Below are 19,855 nucleotides of genomic sequence, written 5' to 3' on the forward strand. Positions count from 1 at the left end.
ATTAATACGCAATACATTTGAATGATGTGAATCGTCCCTGCAGTCTTACTGGAGCCCGAATTTTAATGATAGAAGAAGCTGGAGCGATAATACTTTCAGGCTCTGTGCGAAAACGCACCTTGGACACCACACCTGAGCCTTAAGAGGGGTGCTAGTATGACTGAGCATTACTTCGCCAATTGTACTATTACAGGCGATGATCAGATTAATGTAAATAATTATAATCACAACAATGTATAAAGCCTGCATTAGCCTGTAGCCTGCCTACTGTAGCCTGTTGCTTGTATTCTAGCCTGTAATGCCCGTATTCTAGCCTGTAAATAATTATATAATCACAACAATGTAGCCTGCCTAACTGCTTGACGCCAACGCCTCTGTTGCTTGGCAACCCTTTTGTTAGAGGAACTATTTTGCTCAGCGGAATTGAGGGAATGATCTCAATGATGATTCGTTTTGAATAAATGTTAATATTTTACACTAATAGCTGTGGTAACCGTTGTATAAAAGCAATAAACCATTCAAGGCCGTGTGTTATAGTGATTTTATAACAGCTAGGGGGGTTTTAGGCACTCCGCTTCGTGTCGTGCCTAACAACGCCCCCTAGCTGTTATAAAATCCCTATAACACACGGCCTCTCGTGGTTTATTGCTTAATTGTCATAGATTAGTGTCAAGGTTAGTATCAAGGAGGAACTACTGGCAGGTAAGGGCGTGGTTTAGGTGTGACGACAGCATGTGACAGGACTGTTAGCCCGTGATAGACAGATACAGTACAATCACCTGCCAGGTGTTTATAAAAGTGCCTGACCTTTTCCAAACAGTTGGTTCTCTGAAACCAACCATTTGTCGCATCAGGCTAGCACATTTTTGCCGGACAATTGACGAGTCATTTTTTGTGGTTTTCTGGATTTCCAGAATTGAAAGAAAGTGCTCAGGGGCCCTTTTACTTTTCACACAAGAGTTTAGAGCTCTGGGAGGTGAAATTCTATGCACATACTCTAAAATGCCATTAAAACATTTCATAGCCTCAGACAAGGTGCATCTCTGGCTCATTGCTGATAGAAAACACGTAAAGGAAAGCCCACATGCATATCTGATAGACAGCGGAGTCTTTTTATTCAAACCCAGTGCAACGCTGTGGAAAAGCCTGTTTGTCCATGACCAAGTTGGACTGTTTGACTGGATATTGTGATCGCTAGGTACTGTACACCCACACAAACAGATGCACCCTATTGTCAATTTAGGAGGACAATTTAGGATGACAGGTGTTTGTGTGTGTCCTGGCACTGTTTGAGAGACAAACATGCTGCATAAACCTCACTACAGCAGGCTTGATTCAATCTGGGCATGTGTCAAAATGTGCATGGAATTCATCTTTATCCCAACGCAGATTCAGGTAGAAAATAACAAACTAGAACAGCAAGAAAGGATGTCAGTTTTTAATGCCACCGCACATTTTTCTAACCTGCTCAGCTGTGAGTGTTAGGCTAGAGTAATTCTGAAACCAGAACAGGATATATGGGCAGGACATAGGAATACATTGTCCGGGAAACAGTTTGCCATCCTCCATTGTAACAGCCAGTGATGGATTTAATACCTTCAAATTAGTTCCATGATAATCCTTGCTATGGTGGTCATTCATTGCTATATCCAATTTAAAGATGCATAAAGGACAATTTAAAATTGTGTGCCGGGCGAGTACTGCTGGACAAATAATCTCTATCTGCATGCCTTACTGCAGGGGTCTCAACTCTAATTGGCTTGGGGCCACTGCTGGTACTGTATCGTCATCTCATAGGAGGGCCACTTCAATGCTAAAGTACTACTAACTAGAAGAAAGTGCAATACTTCTGAAAGTATCATTTCTTATTTCCATAACTATTCCATATCTAGCATTTTCATCATACATATTCCATTCTGCAAATCTTTTTCCTTACTTTTATTTAATCTTGACTAGACAACCTTTGTACTTTATTCTATTTCAGCTTCAAACCTGCCCTGGACCTGTACTTTCATTTATTAAACTTTGAGTTTGTTTCCATTTCTTGCCAGACACTTGAATACATCTGTAGGCTACTATTCTATTTCTTGCCAGACACATCTTGAAAGACTGCTGAAACCTTACCCCTCCGGCTGTGTGACTCCTTTTTCCTCTTGTCTCAACTCACACTGTTTTCCATGTTTAGTAATGAATGATGTTCGACATTATATTCCTTTAGAACGGCAAGAACGGTTCCTCTTGCATATCAGGCAGGTAGCATTTCCATTGAACTCCACAAAAAAAAATAGTACAATGTCTATCTTTCTTGAAACCGTCTGTGTTCCTAACGCTAGTTAACCATGAAAACAGCCTCTCGGTGGCTGGCTGCATTCCGTTCATAGTTCATAGTTCATAGTCGCGTGTGGATTGATTGTATCTGTAACAGTATGCAGCACTCACCTCGCACTGCGCACAATAACAGCATTTCGCCTCACGTTTGAGTGACTTGAATTTCACATTGTAGGCCAGCCTGCCGGCGCCGTGTACCAGATATTAGTTTGCAGGCCGGATGACATAATATTTTTGACATCATGCCGCCGGAAGGTTGGAGGGGTGGGGCGCGCCGGAAATGGCCCATGGGCCTGGAGTTTGAGGCCCCTGCCTTACTGTGTTATGACCCCTCGACAGACAAATCTATTCTGTAATATAGCTCCAACTTTCATCCCTTCAGCTACCCAGTTTGTTATATAGACAGGGGAGAGATTATAAACAAGCCGAGGACAGAGTTCCTGACCTTCTGCCATCACTGTACATCTTGGATGTGAGACAAATCTCCTCATTAAAAGAGTGTCCCTGTGGAACAGATGCTTAATGCACACACTAGCCAAGCCCGTGTTGTGCCTCTGCCAATTTTCAGCATCACCAACCCAGCAGGTCAGAGCACCTGCTGACGGTTTACTCTGAGCAATGACAAATGCAGCCAGACCCTTTTACAGTTTTGGGTCTGCTGTCTTCAATGTTGCATTAATGAGGACGCTCCCCCCCCCTGTCATCCTCTCCCTGTCTGTCCGTAGGCGAACACCCAGCCTGAGAGCAAGGCCCTGCTTGCGACACCACAGTCCCATTAATGCCATTACAGGGAATTCTGGACTCATAGAGAGGAGGCATGCACTTGTTTATTAGGATGAGTGAGAGGCTGTAGGCTGGCAGGCAGCACAAGGCTGTTTGGAACAAGGAACATAATCGCCATTTAGTCTCTTGGAACAGAAAGGATCGGAATGATAATATGGCGAGAGTGGTTCCCAAAGTGAAAAAAATAGTTTGATTATGTCGATCCTTAGCTCTGTTCTGCGCATTAGCACATCTGTAGAACCACGATGGTGCGGAGAGTCATGATTCATCACGGCCCCTCCCCCACTGAAGGTTAGAGAGCTTTTCCAGCAAGGTGAATTTTTCCCTCAGTGCCTTTAACCTGACAGAGCCGATTTAGTAAACCTGTTTAGCAAACTATAATATCCATCTTCTAGGATGCCTGAGCCTACCTCTCTCACTCTTCCTCTCTCTCGCTCTTTCTCTCTCTCACTCTTTCTCTCACCCCATTCATCTCTTTTGTTGTTTTTCCCCACTGTGCGTCACTGTGCAAGGAGAGCTCAGACAGCACGTCAGGCCCTCCCTATTTATGCCACCGCTTCAAACATTAGCAATTCAAATAGGGGAAAAAGTGTTACTTCCTGTTTCTCACCCTGTCACAGTCTAGCAGGCAGACACAGACACTTGCGTACTGCTAAAAGAGGACCCGGGACACGGCGTGAGACGGTGAGCTAGTGTGGCGAGAGAGATGGAGAGTGCACCGAGACAGGCGTCCTTTAACGGCTAATTTTAGCTTTCCCGTGCACTGCCCCGCGCCTCCCCACGGACAGGAGGAATCACAGAGAGCTGAACATCAAAGCATCCGCTTGCCTTTGTAGCTTTTTATCATGGGCACAAGGTTGGTGAGCGTATCCACATGCAGGACTGGCCTGCAATCTCAATCCGTTAACTTGTTCTCACCTCTTCTGCCCTTGTTTAATCCTACCCCCCCACCCCCAACCACACACACACACACACACACACATATAATTTGACTGAAATTAAATCTATCTACGGACTGCCCTCGCCTCTCTTCTCCTCTCCTCCCCAATATTCCTGTCCCTGATAGCTATGCTGTGCTTGCTTGGCATAGGATCCATTACACTTCCTGACTGAGAGAGAGAGCTGGGATGTCCATCACGTGTCCAGACACAGGACCTGTTTAACCCTTAGCGACAGCCTGTAGGAGATCAGTGAAAGGGGAGACTGCAGCTGGGTATGCCACTTAGCAGACACTTACAGGAGGCTATCTATGGAGACTTACAGTAGGCTATCTATGGAGACTCACAGTCTATCTATGGAGACTCAATCTATCTATGGAGACTCACAGTCTATCTATGGAGACTCAATCTATCTATGGAGACTCACAGGCTATATATGGAGACTCAGTCAATCTATGGAGACAGTCTATCTATGGAGACTCAGTCTATCTATGGAGACTCAGTCTATCTATGTAGACTTACAGTAGGCTATCTAATATATAGCCTACTGTAAGTATACATAGATAGATTGAGTCTCCATACATGTAGATAGCTCTATGGAGACTCACAGTCTATTTAGAGAGATTTAAAGTCTATCTGAAGAGACTTACAGTCCAGTGAATGCATAGATTATGGAAATATTCGCAGTGGGACTTCCACCCGAAAGGATGGCAGTGCAAGTTTCACGCTATACAGAATTAGCTGGGACCAGCGCTGTATCCTACCCTTCAACCAGTTCAACCCTGTACCCTACCCTATCCTTCAACCTGAGTAATTGGGAACGGAATGTAGAGGAAATTGTGCTGCTAGAGAAGTGACTAGAAAAGCGGTAACTGTCCCCCACCTGATGAAATTTGGTATGAAAAATTGTATTAATTTGACCCCTGTACACTAGTGCGTGTGTTCGTGCGTCCATGCACAAGAGCTACGTCACATAGGGCCTATAGAAGCAGCTGCACCGTTTAAAAAGGGTGTCGGTACCTTTACTAGGGTCTGCTCTAGTCTACATGTGTTTAATGATTGCAACTGCCATTTGCCTCTCGTTCTCTGCTAATTACCACCATTCATTCTCTATGAGGAAAGCATGGTCAGCTGCAGACAGCTCTATCTCAAGAGGTATGCAGGCCTCTACACATGATAAGGGGTAAAATCGCTCTGCGCTGTATGAAAGTATTTATACTTGGTTTAAGGTAGATTTCAAAGAACACGCGATGTAGTCGATTCAAGCTGGTTTCAAACAAAAGACAATAGTTTTATTCTGTTAGGATTTGCAAATTCGGACTCGAAACAGGAAGTGTATCCAAGTCAAGAGTACTGGGACTCTGTCGTGCAGTCTCTTTTATAACTTCGTATAGAGGGAGGTGACGTGCACTGAGACAAAGGGTAAAGGGCAGTGACGTCACAGACCAAATGTTCTATCTAAACAGAGGGATTCTCTGGGAACGGATGAAAAGGAAGGTTCACAGAGGTCTGTAGGAAAACAGTAAGAAACAACTTGGAAGTAACACATTGGTGATAGTTGAATTTCATAACAGCTGGCTGTGCCATTGTTTTCCTATGGGTAGAGCTTTGGCCGCCAATTATGTGGAATCGCTACCCTTGGCGTCGCACACCACTCAAAATTGGGACTCGGCGTTGCGCCCAAAGTTACAATTATTTTAACTTTGACTTCGGTTGCTGGTGACATTTCAAAGCGCAACCAATGAGATAATAGCTGTATTATGTGACATAGCCTGAAGCAACACATGCAAGCATCGGACTGCAAGGCAAAGTAATTTTGGCACTATGACTGTTAATGTCACTTTTTAAAGTTGTAGTATTTTTTCAGGCGAGAAAGTAACCCTGTAGATTCCTTGTGGTCCAAATAACCTCTGTCTGTATACTAGTTTAAGTTTATTTCGAACAAAACAAGAAGCACAAACTCTGCATTGTTAAAGTATAGTCTATTCTACTCAGAAACCTGTATGTTTTTGATTGTAAAAGGTGAAAGTTGTACAGTAACATTCCCTGAGGGGATTGTTAGACAATGATGCGCTTGGTCGCGTTTGAATCAGTAGAGCGTCCTGTCAAACGTTAATATGTGAAGCGAGACAAGAACACACTAAGACCAGCGATACTGTACATGCTTATAACCCTGCAGAAATAAATGTCTGCTTTTTGTCTAACCTTGATGGTTTACAGTGCAATCAAAGTTTGATAGGATCTTGTTCACTACTTACTTAGGAATAAATTCTTACCTTTCAGACTAAACAAAAAATATGATGGGCCTATATGTCCAGCTTTATAAATCGATCTAAACTAGAAAAGCCCACTCCACTTACACATTCAACCACTGTACATGCTGACGAAACGCATCATGGGTGGGGAAGGACAGGTTCACAGTGCACTTGTTGACTGCACGTATAGGGCATGCCTAGCCGCCAGGCCTGCTCCTGGCATGCTCTTGGTCAGAGTCATTTGTCCATGTATAACATTATTTTATGCATCTCTGCTCTTTCTCTCCCCTCTCCTCCCTCTTTCTCTCCCCTATCCTCCCTCTTTCTCTCCCCTCTCTCTTTCTCTCCCCTCTCCTCCCTCTTTCTCACCCCTCTCCCTCTTTCTCTCTCCTCTCTCTTTCTCTCCCCTCTCCTCCCTCTTTCTCTCCCCTTTCCTCCCTCTTTCTCTCCCCTCTCCTCCCTCTTTCTCTCCCCTCTCCCTCCCTCTTTCTCTCCCCTCCCTCTTTCTCTCTCCTCCCTCTTTCTCTCCCCTCTCCCTCTTTCTCTCTCCTCTCCTCCCTCTTTCTCTCCCCTCTCCCTCTTTCTCTCCCCTCTCCTCCCTCTTTCTCTCCTCTCTCCTCCCTCTTTCTCTCCCCTCTCTCTCTTTCTCTCCCCTCTCCTCCCTCTTTCTCTCCCCTCTCCCTCTTTCTCTCCCCTCTTTCTTTCTCTTTCTCTCCCCTCTCCTCCCTCTTTCTCTCCCCTCTCCTCCCTCTTTCTCTCCCCTCTCCTCTCTCTTTCTCTCCCCTCTCCTCCCTCTTTCTCTCCCCTCTCCTCCCTCTTTCTCTTCCCTCTCCCTCCCTCTTTCTCTCCCCTCTCCTCCCTCTTTCTCTCCCCTCTCTCTTTCTCTCCCCTCTCCCTCCCTCTTTCTCTCCTCTCCCTCTTTCTCTCCACTCTCCTCCCCCTTTCTCTCCCCTCCCTCTTTCTCTCCCCTCTCCTCCCTCTTTCTCTCCCCTCTCCTCCCTCTTTCTCTCCCCTCTCCTCCCTCTTTCTCTCCCCTCTCCTCCCTCTTTCTCTCTCCTCTCCCTCTTTCTCTCCCCTCTCTCTCTTTCTCTCCCCTCTCCCTCTTTCTCTCCCCTCTTCATTTTGAGAAAACAAGCAGCGCTTTCTAAAATGATAATGTCGAGTCGTCCTTTGGCTCTCTCGTTATCTTATCATGCTGTTAAATGGGATTGATCACCTAAGTGCATTAGGCTGTTATATCGTTATTAAGTGCTGCAATTAAGTTGTCTTTTTTGGTGTGCTGCACTGTGATAATTGTATTGGAAGCATTCTCGTCATTACAGTAAGTAGGTGTACAGTAATAGTTAGTATTGCTACAGTGTGTAGAATGGTGGTGTCTGTTTCTTTGCAACTGGAATGGGATTCGTAGCATGAGAACATATGTTAACTTATGACTGAGTGTTCATAGGGTAGGCAGATAACGGTATTTTTACACAATGTCATGTCAATGCCTTGCAGAGGTTAAGATGTTCTGGAGGAGAAGGTACCATCTAAACTCAGCTGTCCTCGGTGACCGTCCTCCTCTACGTCACCTGAAGAGAAAATCAATGTCCAGTAAACAGACCTTTTCAACATGCAGGAGCTGAGCTCAGCCCACTTTACCAACCGGCTGCATTAATTTGGAACAGGAGGACTGTCTCAGTGTCTGTATTGACAGGTGCATTGGAAAATGTATTTGTGTCTGTGTTGGTTAGTGTAGACACACCTCACTGTGTCTGTTCTGAGAGCTGAGGTGAAGTTTATTCACACATGCTAAATGTTACTATTTAGGGATACGTCTTTCCCATTGGTGATATGGATTGGCGCGTACCTTGGGTGAAAAATGACTTTGTGGAGGTGCATATTGCCCTGAGAAAAAACAAGTTACTTACTTCTTATTACTTGAATAATTAGAATTACAGTTAGTAGGATATTTATTTAGTCAACCCTGAATCTCCAGCGTAGAAAACGGTCTTTCCCCCGGCGATAATTCAGTGAAACTGCCCAGAAACAAAAGGTCATCATTTCTCACTGTCTGTGAATTTTGTTGAGCATAAAATTAACTTCTTAATCCGGCATCGCAGTCTGCTCTACCGTACTATAAGAGCCTATTAAAATGCAGTTTAATTCATGCATTAGTGACTTGGGCAGTTTATCGCAAGAGCAATCCTATCACCTTAAAATAGATAACAATTACCTCAGGGGCCTCAGCCAAGGCCTTCAGGCAAGGGGGGCGTTTCTGCGATATACTACGCTGGTCTTCACAAAATGGGTGATGGCTGGTTTATCATGCAAAACTGGCACTTTTTCACCAGGAATCGTTCCCGGATTTTTTTTGCGAAGAACTCAGCTCTGGCCCAAAAAGGATAATGGAATAACCAACCAGGAAAGAAATGATGGGTTTTTCATGCAAATGAGGGTGGCTGATTTCGCAGCGCAGCCAGCGAAGCGTGAGGAGGAAATTCTTTGTGTGGGGGAAACGGCGTCAGCGCGACCTCCGTTCCTCTCAGGTCTGTTCTCTCACGCCGTACACGTTCCATTCTGATCTAAAGGCGCACCTGCGCGTAGGCGACATGATCTCTACTGTATCACAGACGCCCGGTCACCACGGAGCAGCCCACCGCCCTGAGGGTATAGGCCTACCGCATAGCCATGGCGACGCGCGGCACAGCTCGCCGTCATGTTACTCCTACTGCAGCTCAGGCGGACAACGTACAGTAGGCCTATTCGAGAGGATTTATGGGTTTAGGATTAATCTATGGATTTATGGGTTTGTCTGTCGTGGGGTCGACAGGAAAGAGCGTCAAACTCGACGGCGGGAGACACAGCATGTGTTAACCTTGCTCTGGATTACAGGTCAATCCGGGGGGATTTGATGCATGTTATGTTGATGGTGTGGCTGCCGCCGCGCCTCGTCCCCACTGCCTCAGTGTCCCCTGCGCTTACCTTCCTCTCTGGGGGACACAATCCGCCCTTAGTCCGACGCTCTGTTGTCTTTCTCTGCTGGTCAGTTTGTTTTGGACGGCGTCCATGTCGAATTATAAATAGCTCAACATCTGTGAGTCACACAGTCCCTGTGATGGTCTCGAAACCAACCCCCGCCACCCCCGCCCGATGCGGAACTTCAGATGAGATGTTTGAGTGCCTGTGTGTGTGGCCCACGCAAGTTACATTCCCCAAGTTCTAGTCTTGTAGTCAAGACCACCTAACCCGAGTCCTAGTGAAGACCAAGACCAGAGTATATCGAGACCAAGACAAGACAAAGACTTTTAGGGGTTGAGACCGAGTCAAGATGATTTACGTTGTCAAATTTTATGATGGATTAATTTGCTTGTTAACAAATAAATCAGACAATGCACAGGCATTGGGCATTCCCACAGTTTCCGTCTTGACCGGTCTTGAAATAAAACCTTGATACAAGACCGAGTAAAAATGCGATCAATTCCGAGACGAGACTGAGACCTTTGAAAAGTAGTCTCAAGACTAGTCGAGATCAAGACCAACACTACCAAGTTCTCTCCTCCCCTCCGCCTCCCCTCACCTGTCTCCCAATGCTCACAACACTCTCACTGAATGCCAGCCCATTACATTACATTACAGTAATTTAGCAGATGCTTTTATCCAAAGCGACTTACAATAATTGCATTTAACATAAGTGGTTAGTGTACTACTACTCGCCATAATTCACAAGTGACGAAGAGTTTTTATTCATTATCTAGTGCTAAAGCCAAAGTGCAAGAGTAGTAAAGTATAAATACAATAGGTGCTTAAGAGGAAGGATCCTGGTAGTACTTCTTGAAGAGGTGAGTTTTGAGCCTGTGGTGAAAGATGGGCAGCGACTCTGCTGTCCTGGTGTCAATGGGCAGTTCGTTCCACCACTGACCAGGACGGAACAGAGCCATGACCGACCCATCTCCATCGTCCTTGCGTCCTTATGTTTTGCGGTCTTTATGTCCTGTATGTCTCGTCTTCACACCTTATGCCATTATATACATCTGAAGGGATGCATATGCGAATTAATGGCTGGTGACAGCCTCTCAGACAGGGAAAGATGTGAGAGGAGAATCTTAATGTTCAGCGCATGTTGACTTAAGGTGAATCTCTGTTCTCTCTCTCTCTCTCTCTCTCCCTCTCTCTCCTGGCAGATCTTCCATATGACCTATGACCTGGCCAGTGCTGTGGTAAGAATATTTAATCTGATAGGGATGATGCTGCTTCTCTGTCATTGGGACGGGTGTCTCCAGTTCCTGGTGCCTCTCCTACAAGATTTCCCTCCGGATTGCTGGGTGTCGCTAAACGGTATGGTTGTAAGTATTATGCTTTTTTTAAATCCTCTTTGTTTGTTTTTTTCCCCCCCCATCAAATGCTCATGACCTTTCTCTGTGTATTGAAGTGTCCAGAGAGAATATCATGTCAACAGGGCAGCGATGATTCCAGCTCCATCCACTGCGAGTGTCTGTTTATAGTATGAAGGTGAAAAGGCCATGAGAGAACAGCTGCATTTTAGTTTTCATATAATTTTTCAAAGAGTTTTGAAGGGAAAAAAAAAGTGAATGTTTTCTTTGCTGAATGTTGGTGCTTTTTGGATGGTTTCCAAAAATGATTCTGATTTTTTATCTGATTGATAATCCTTCTTCAACTGTACAGTGGGCCTCTTCAATAGGACTTCCCTCCCAAAGATTACTGTAGAGTTGATTGTTTTTAAACCATGCAAAGCTTAGAGAATGTACTTTAATGCAGTCGCAAATCTCTGCTTCAATACATTATTTTCTCTTTATTTACGTAGTTTTATTGCAGGTGATATGGTAAGAGGGAGGACTGTGCACAGTTATGCAACATTTTATTCTCTAAAGCTTTAGAGAGCCAGCCAGCAATAACATAAACATACAGTACACTATTAAAATAATGACTATTAGGTTTAAGACGATCCCCTTTTCTTTATGGTGTCTTGCTGTAGAAGCCAGCCGCAACTAGAAGCCAGAAGAATCTTGTGACCATAATAATTTCCATAGTGTTCTGAATAACAGAGGGGAGCAGATATATCCAGTCCTGGAGTACAGTATTAGAGGCTGTATCGCTCTTGGTTTCTTCGTCTTTATAATTCATTGATTTTGTGTCAGTCTGATTTAGAGTTGGGACTGAAATCCATTTGGAGATGCTGCAGTGTTCGCTCCCGAGGCAGAGCTGTAGAGGTGCTGTGCCCATCCGGGCCGAAAGATTTGTCTTATTTTACTGCCTCTTGCGACAGATCTCACAGAAGATCCACCATTTCAGTCCTCTGAACACACAGTGTGAAGGTTTCATTCTTGAACTGTTCGGTGGTACAGTATGTCAAGAAAACCCTTCAGGTGCATCAAGGTTTCTAGTGAGACTGTAATGAAAGCAGTGATCTGTGGTTGGCGCTAGGAGCAACGCCTGCACATAAATGATTGTAGAGATGAAAGGGGCAGTAGGGTGGCAGAGGCAACAAAGCACATGAAAACTACAGGGATACAGTATGAAAACTACAGGGATACAGTATGAAAACTACAGGGTTACAGTATGACAACTACAGGGCTACAGTATGAAAACTACAGGGCTACAGTATGAAAACTACAGGGTTACAGTATGAAAACTACAGGGTTACAGTATGAAAACTACAGGGTTACAGTATGAAAACTACAGGGCTACAGTATGAAAACTACAGGGCTACAGTATGAAAACTACAGGGTTACAGCATGAAAACTACAGGGTTACAGTATGAAAACTACAGGGCTACAGTATGAAAACTACAGGGCTACAGTATGAAAACTACAGGGTTACAGCATGAAAACTACAGGGTTACAGTATGAAAACTACAGGGCTACAGTATGAAAACTACAGGGTTACAGTATGAAAACTACAGGGCTACAGTATGAAAACTACAGGGTTACAGCATGAAAACTACAGGGTTACAGTATGAAAACTACAGGGTTACAGTATGAAAACTACAGGGTTACAGTATGTATATCTGTATATCTCTCTCTCTCTCTCTCTCTCTCTCTCACACACACACACACGCACACACACAGACACACACACACACACACACACACACACACACACACACACACACACACACACTCTCTCTCTCTTGCTTGCTATCTCTGCCTCTGTCTCTGTCTCTCTCTCTCTCTCTCTCACACACACACACACCTCACACAGACACACACACACAGACACTCTCTCTCTCTTGCTTGCTATCTCTGTCTCTGTCTCTCTCTCTCTCTCACACACACACACACACACACACACACACACACACACACACACACACACACACACACACACACTCTCTCTCTCTCTCTGTCTCTCTATCTCTGACTCTCTCTCTTTCTCTCACACACACCCTCTCTTGCTCTCTATCCCTGTTTCTCTGTCTCTCTCTGACTCTCTCTCTCTGACTCTCTCTCTCTGACTCTCTCTCTCTCTCTCTCTCTCTCTCTCTCTCTCAGAAGGAGGTGAAACGCCCCAGGTGTCCCTGTCAGAGGGTGGGGTGGCGGTAGTCACGTGGGGCGCCCAGGTGTGCTGGCTGTAAACGCCCACCCCGGGATCATCCCCCTTCTCTGTCCTCTCTGGACGACGGGCATCTCAGTGGCTCACAGGCGCACTAACCGCTCAGAGCCAGGGTCAGAGCCAGGGTCAGAGCCAGGGTCAGAGCCAGGGTCAGAGCCAGGGGGCGCCGGAGACGCAGATGTCATAACTTTTCAGCGGCACCCCGCGTCCCGTCCCATGTGCCGCCCCCAACCGCCAGGCAAAGGCGTGAGTTGCCTAGGCGACCCCCCCCCCCCCCCGCCCCCCAGCTCAGCTGTCCATGTGTGATTCACCCCGAGAGAGAATCCTCCTCCTTCAATTTGAGTAATTTCCTGTAAATGATTAGGACGTTATATAACTCTCATACAGTAAGACTCCCATACGTGACCAGCTGTAATTAGTCCATGCTAAAGGGTCATATGCAAAATAAGACTAATAACCCGAGCTCGTTAACGCCATTTTGTCTGGCATTTTTCTCAGACGGTTCGCCGTTGCTGTTGAGGGTGAGCTCGCTGGCTCGCCTGCTCTCAGAGAGCCTGCATGGCTGGGGGGGGGCTGGGTGCGCTTCAGTTCTCTCTTGGGGGGTTGGATCCTGTAGAGCGCTCAGTGATGCACCTTTCTCCAAAGGCTAATACAAATGGCATCACATCGAATCGCAAATCATTGGCCGATGAGCGGTTAATCATACTACTGCATCGATTGATCCCGCATGGCCGGCTCCCGTGGTCCCGCGCGGCGTCTCTCGTGTCCGCTCAAGCCTGAGTAGTACAAGGTCGATAGTTCCTCTGGCGCGGGCCGAACACGCCTCCGTCATCTTTCGCGGGGGTCGATACTGATGAAAGCCGACTAAAGGGCCAGTTTGCAGTTTGCCCCCCTCGTGCTCCCTCTGAGTCCCCCAGGGGCCCGGGGAGGTCACAGACCAGCTGCGCCGTTCGGCGATGAGCAGGGGAGCCCCTAGAGACCCGCAGGGGTGGCGAGGCACGGAGAATCACGGAGCGATTGTCAGTGGCCAGGATTCAGTCTACTGTACCCCCAGGTGCTTTTCACCGCGGTCGAATATGACCACCGTAGAGGAGACTATCATTTTGAGCGCCTTGGATTTCACATATGAAGATGGAGTAGGCTTATTCGCCTTATTCACCTCAGCTGCCATATTGGTCAGTCTGACGTAATTGGGGGTGCGGATGCGGAAGTGCCCGTTGACTTCAATGTTAAACGTTCACTGTAAAAACACCACTTCAAGAACCGAAATAGTCAAAATAACAGGCTGAATACACTATCGGGGTTACAAACCCATCATTACCAGACTCTGATTGTTTTTCACTACCGTTGTTTTCGCGTTTGGAAATACATGGGAGTGAATGCAGCTGACGGCTAACTATGGCTCATTCACCTCCATGTATTTCCAAACGCGAAAACAACGGCAGTGAAAAACAATCAGAGTCTGGTAATGATGAGTTTGTAACCCCGATAGTGTATTCAGCCTGTTATTTTGACTATTTCAGTTCTTGAAGTGGTGTTTTTACAGTGAACTTGTTATGACTGGGTTGGATTTGGACCCAAACGCACGACACCGGAGGCAGAGAAAAAATGCAAAGCCCAAAGGGCGGTTTAATAATAAATTAATAAGTCCAGCAGGCAAGGTCAAAAACGATAAACAGGCAGGGGTCAGGCGATCAACAAACAATGTCCAATATCCGTAATCCGTAGTCAAAGTCCATATCCAGAAGGGGGGTCAGGGAATCCGTGTTTCAGTCCAGGGGTGGTGATAGCAGGCAAGCCGAGCACTGCACACTGGGTCTGGAGGGAAAATAAAACGGAACGAGAAAAAATGGATAAGCAAAACTGAAAACAGAGATACGGACAGCAATCAACAAGGTAGGCTAAGCTGGCTAGGGTACTTGCCACAGGTATTCTATGGGAAGTTCTGGCGATGAGCATGGAGAAAACCAGGGTTCTTGTAGGCAGGCGATGATGATGATTGGGACCCGGTGCGCAGCACTCAGCCGTAAGCGCGTTCACTAATCACCACGATTGCCTTCACCTGTGGCGTTGGAGCGCGCGCTGTGCGCGTGCTGAGGTGCTGGGCGTCTCAGGATTACTCTCAGGAGGCGGGAATTCGGGAGACCCCGAACGCCGTGGGGTAGAGCCGGACCGACGCACGTTGCGTCGGGCCACCGGCAAGCTCGGAGGAGCGGAGGGGAATGCGCGCGGAGGTGCCGCCGTAACAGGACCCCCCCCCAAGCGGGAGCCACCTGGCGACCGACCGGGGGCATCAGGATGGGCCCGGTAGAAGTCGCGGAGGAGAACAGGGGTCATGATCTGGGACCGAGGAACCCAGCTCCGTTCCTCCGGGCCATACCCCACCCAGTCGACCAGGTATTGGAACCCGCGGCCCTGGCGGCGGACCTTCAGCAGCCGCCTCACCGCCCACTGAGGGTGGCCATCCACCAGCTGCGGAGGGGGCGGCGCGGGAGCCGGTGGCACGAGGGTGCTGGTGACGACGGGCTTGACCCGAGACACATGGAAAACCGGATGGACCCGGCGAAGGGAGGCGGGGAGAATCAACCGGACAGCGGCGGGGTTGACGACCCGGTCGATGAGGTAGGGCCCGATGAACCTCGACGCCAGCTTCCTGGAGGAGACGTGGAGGGGCAGGTCAGCAGTGGAGAGGTAAACCCGTTGACCGACCTGGTACACCGGGGCCGGGACACGCCGCCGGTTGGCACCGCGGGAGGCGCGCGCTGTAGCGCGGAGCAGGGCGGACCGCACTGCGGACCAGACCCTCTGGCACCGGCGGAGATGAGCCTGGACTGACGGCACCGACGCCTCGGCCTCCTGGAGCAGGAACAGGGGAGGTTGGTACCCCAGGGAGCACTCGAAGGGTGACATGCCGGTGGAATCGCTGACCATGGCGTTCAGTGAGTACTCGACCCAGGGCAGGTCCTGACTCCAGGAGGATGTGTGAAGGGAGGACATGCACCGGAGGGCTGACTCCAGGCTCTGGTTGGCTCTCTCCGCCTGGCCGTTGGTCTGTGGATGGTAACCAGAAGAGAGACTGACCGTGGCCCCAATCCCCGCACAGAATGCCCTCCATACCTGAGACGTGAACTGGGGTCCACGGTCAGACACCACATCCTGGGGCAGACCGTAGAGCCGAAAGACGTGCTCAGTCAGCAGCTCCGCCGTCTCCATCGAGGTGGGGAGCTTGGGTAGGGCCACGAGGCGCACAGACTTCGAAAACCGGTCCACAATGGTCAGGATGGTGGTGTTTCCCCGGGAGGGAGGGAGACCGGTCACGAAGTCCAGAGCGATGTGTGACCACGGACGACTGGGCACAGGAAGGGGTCGCAACAGGCCAGCCGGCGGCTGGTGGGATGCCTTGCTGCGGACGCAGGTGGTGCAGGCGGAGACGAACTCTCTGACGTCCGCTGCCATGGTGGGCCACCAGAACCGCCGGCGTAGGAAAGACAGCGTACGGTGGGAACCCGGGTGGCAGGCAAACCGGCTCGCATGTCCCCACTGGAGGACACGGGTCCGGACGGCAGCCGGGACGAACAGCCGGTTGGGCGGGCCAGTCCGGGGGTCGGGTTGGGTGCGCTGGGCCCTCCTGACCACTGCCTCGACGTTCATGGTGACCACCCCGATCACCCGGGAGGCGGGAAGAATAGTGTCCGGAGTGGTAAGATCCTCCCCTGCCGCATAAAGCCGAGACAGTGCGTCAGCCTTGGTGTTCTTGGACCCCGGACGGTAAGTGATGTGGAAATTAAACCGTCCGAGGTACAGGGCCCAGCGCGCCTGACGGGAGGTCAGCCGCCTGGCCGACCTGAGGTAGGTCAGGTTCTTGTGGTCCGACCAGACGGTGACGGGGTGCTCCGCGCCCTCTAGCCAGTGCCGCCACTCCTGGAAGGCCTCCACAACAGCCAGCAGCTCCCTGTTGCCGATGTCGTAGTTCTCCTCTGCAGGTGTGAAGCGGCGGGAGAAGAAGGCGCAGGGATGCATCTTCTGGTCGGCCGCTGACTGTTGTGAGAGAACCCCGCCGAGACCCGTGTCTGAAGCGTCCACCTCCACGGTGAAGGGCCTCGAGGGGTCGGGATGAAGCAGGACCGGCGCGGAGGTGAACCGCCTCTTGAGGTCGGTGAAGGCGGCACTGGCTGCAGGTGTCCAGGTAAAAGGACGCAGAGAGGAGGTGAGGGCAGTGAGGGGAGCGGCCACCCGGCTGTAGTCCCGTATGAATCGCCGGTAGAAGTTGGCGAAGCCAAGGAAGGACTGCAGCTGCTTACGGGTGGTGGGTTGGCTCCACTCGACGACAGCCTGGATCTTCTTGGGATCAGGCCGAGTTTGTCCACCTTCCACAATAAGTCCCAGGAACTCCACAGAGGGAGTGTGGAAGGTGCACTTCTCGGCCTTGATGAAGAGGCGGTTCTCCAGGAGACGCTGGATGACAAGGCGGACGTGCTGGACGTGTTCCTCAGCGCTCCTGGAGAACACCAGGATGTCGTCGAGGTAGAGCACAACAAAGATATCCAGCATGTCCCGGAGGATGTCATTCATCATAGCCTGGAACACGGAGGGGGCGTTGGTGAGGCCAAACGGCATGACTAGGTATTCGTAATGGCCTCGGGGAGTCTTGAACGCGGTCTTCCACTCATCCCCCTCACGGATTCGAACCAGGTGGTAGGCGTTCCGGAGGTCCAACTTCGTGAAGATGGTGGCCTCCAGGAGGGGTTCGAAGTTGGAACTCATGAGGGGGAGAGGGTACGTGTTCCTGATGGTGATGGCGTTCAGCTCCCGGTAGTCAATGCATGGCCTGAGGTCCCCACCCTTCTTCTTCACGAAGAAGAACCCCGCCGCCACCGGGGAGAGAGTGGGTCGGATGAGGCCCTCAGCCAGACACTCAGAGATGTAGCTGTCCATAGCCGCCTTCTCAGGGAGGGAGAGGTTGTACAGGCGACTAACTGGGAGCTGGGCGCCGGGGCGGAGCTCAATGCCGCAGTCGTAGGGCCGGTGCGGGGGAAGGGTGCGGGCGCGCTCCTTGCTGAAGGCCTCTCCCAGGTCGTGGTAAACCTCTGGCACGGTGGAGAGGTCGGGGGGAGCAGGGGGCGGCCGAGACGACAGGGAGGGAGTCTGAGCAGCACGGAGGCACCGCGCGTAACAGGCCGTGCTCCAGCTCAGAATGCGGCCGGGGCCGTAGCTGACATGCGGCACATGGAGCTCCAGCCATGGTCGGCCCAGAATGAGAGGAGCCCGGGGGGTCTCAAGAATGTAGAACCGGATCTCCTCCACGTGATTTCCGGAAATTGTCATGGTCAGTGGCTCGGTCCGGTGTGTGAGGGGGCCTAGGTCGTGTCCATCCAAGGCCGAGACGGTGAGAGGGGTTTCCAGGGCGGCGAGGGGGAAAGCCGCTGAGGCGGCAAGGTGCGCATCCACAAAGTTGTCATCAGCCCCAGAGTCAATGAGCGCACCGATGGTAAGCGTCTGCCCGTGCCAGGCGAGGGTAACTTCGAACCGGGCAGGGCTGACAGATGGTGGGGAATGGGTAACACGGCTCACCAGAAATCCCCTCCTGGCTGGTGAGCCTACTCTTTTGGCAGAGTGGGACAGCTGTCCCTCAGATGGCCCTTAGCTCCACAGTAGAGACACAATCCCAGTGCCCTCCTTCGGTCCCTCTCAACAGCCGTGAGGCGAGCCCTACCCACTTGCATGGGCTCTTCGCCGGTGAGAGCAGGCCTGGTCAGGGTGAGTGGAACGGTGGAGTAGTTTGTACCGGACATGCCCGGAGAGCGACCAGAGGGGGCGGGATGACACAGCGCTTTCTCACGCTTCCTCTCCTGGTAGCGTTCGTCGATTTCCATGGTGAGAAAGATGAGTTGGTTAAGGGAGGTGGGGCGGTCCCTGACCAGCGCGTCCTTGAGAGTCTCGCTCAGGCCTCGTCGGAACTCGCTGCGCAGACCGACGTCGTTCCACCCGCTACCCATAGCCAGGGTGCGGAACTCGGTAGCGTAGGCAGCCACGGAGCGGCCACCCTGCTGGATGGTGGTGAGACGGGCATTAACGTCCTGACCATCAGCAGCATGATCAAAAACTAGCCTAAACTCAGCCTCAAAAGCAGCATAGTCATCGCGGAGGTGACTGCCCGGACCCAGGGCTGCCTGGACCCATTTCAGAGCCTCCCCAGTGGTGAGTGTAGCGATGTAGCCCACCCGTGCAGCGTCAGACCAATACATGCTGGGTTGATGTTGGAAAATGTATCCACACTGCATGAGGAAGCCCCTACACTCAGAGAAGGTCCCATCGTATGGTTTGGGGTTAGCTAGGTGAGGTTCACGCTGGGGCTGGGGCGTCGGCACGGGGACGGGAGCGGGAATGGGTGCTGATGCCACAGGAGCTGCCGGACTGGCCTGGGACACGATGGAGGTGAGGGCAGCGATCTGGGTGGACATCGCCTGAACCATGGCAACCAGGCCCTGGATCTGCTGATACTGAGCCTGTTGTTGGGTGTTCTGAACCTCCATCCGTGTGTGTAGATCGGTCATGGCGACAGAGGCCTCCCGCAGTAGTCGGGCATGATCAGCGATCACCCGTCCTTGGAGTTGGAGAGCCGAAGGTGTCTCCGGTTGCTCTCCAGTGCCGGCTGGGTCCATACTGGCCAGAACTTCTGTTATGACTGGGTTGGATTTGGACCCAAACGCACGACACCGGAGGCAGAGAAAAAATGCAAAGCCCAAAGGGCGGTTTAATAATAAATTAATAAGTCCAGCAGGCAAGGTCAAAAACGATAAACAGGCAGGGGTCAGGCGATCAACAAACAATGTCCAATATCCGTAATCCGTAGTCAAAGTCCATATCCAGAAGGGGGGTCAGGGAATCCGTGTTTCAGTCCAGGGGTGGTGATAGCAGGCAAGCCGAGCACTGCACACTGGGTCTGGAGGGAAAATAAAACGGAACGAGAAAAAATGGATAAGCAAAACTGAAAACAGA

General features: G+C 50.1%; 1 protein-coding gene across 1 annotated transcript in view; it reads left to right on the top strand.

Annotated features, from left to right (window-relative positions):
- Positions 1-19,855, top strand: part of hcn1 (hyperpolarization activated cyclic nucleotide-gated potassium channel 1) — a gene marked incomplete at both ends in the record, with an annotated part of 72,126 nt that overhangs the window by 24,085 nt on the left and 28,186 nt on the right. The window contains one exon of the mRNA XM_084442379.1: positions 10,468-10,629. Coding sequence (XP_084298505.1) covers positions 10,468-10,629 — 162 coding nt within the window. The remainder of the gene's footprint in view (positions 1-10,467; positions 10,630-19,855) is intronic.

The sequence above is a fragment of the Borostomias antarcticus genome, assembly GCF_949987555.1.
Source record: "Borostomias antarcticus genome assembly, chromosome: 8".
Classification (NCBI taxonomy): domain Eukaryota; kingdom Metazoa; phylum Chordata; class Actinopteri; order Stomiiformes; family Stomiidae; genus Borostomias; species Borostomias antarcticus.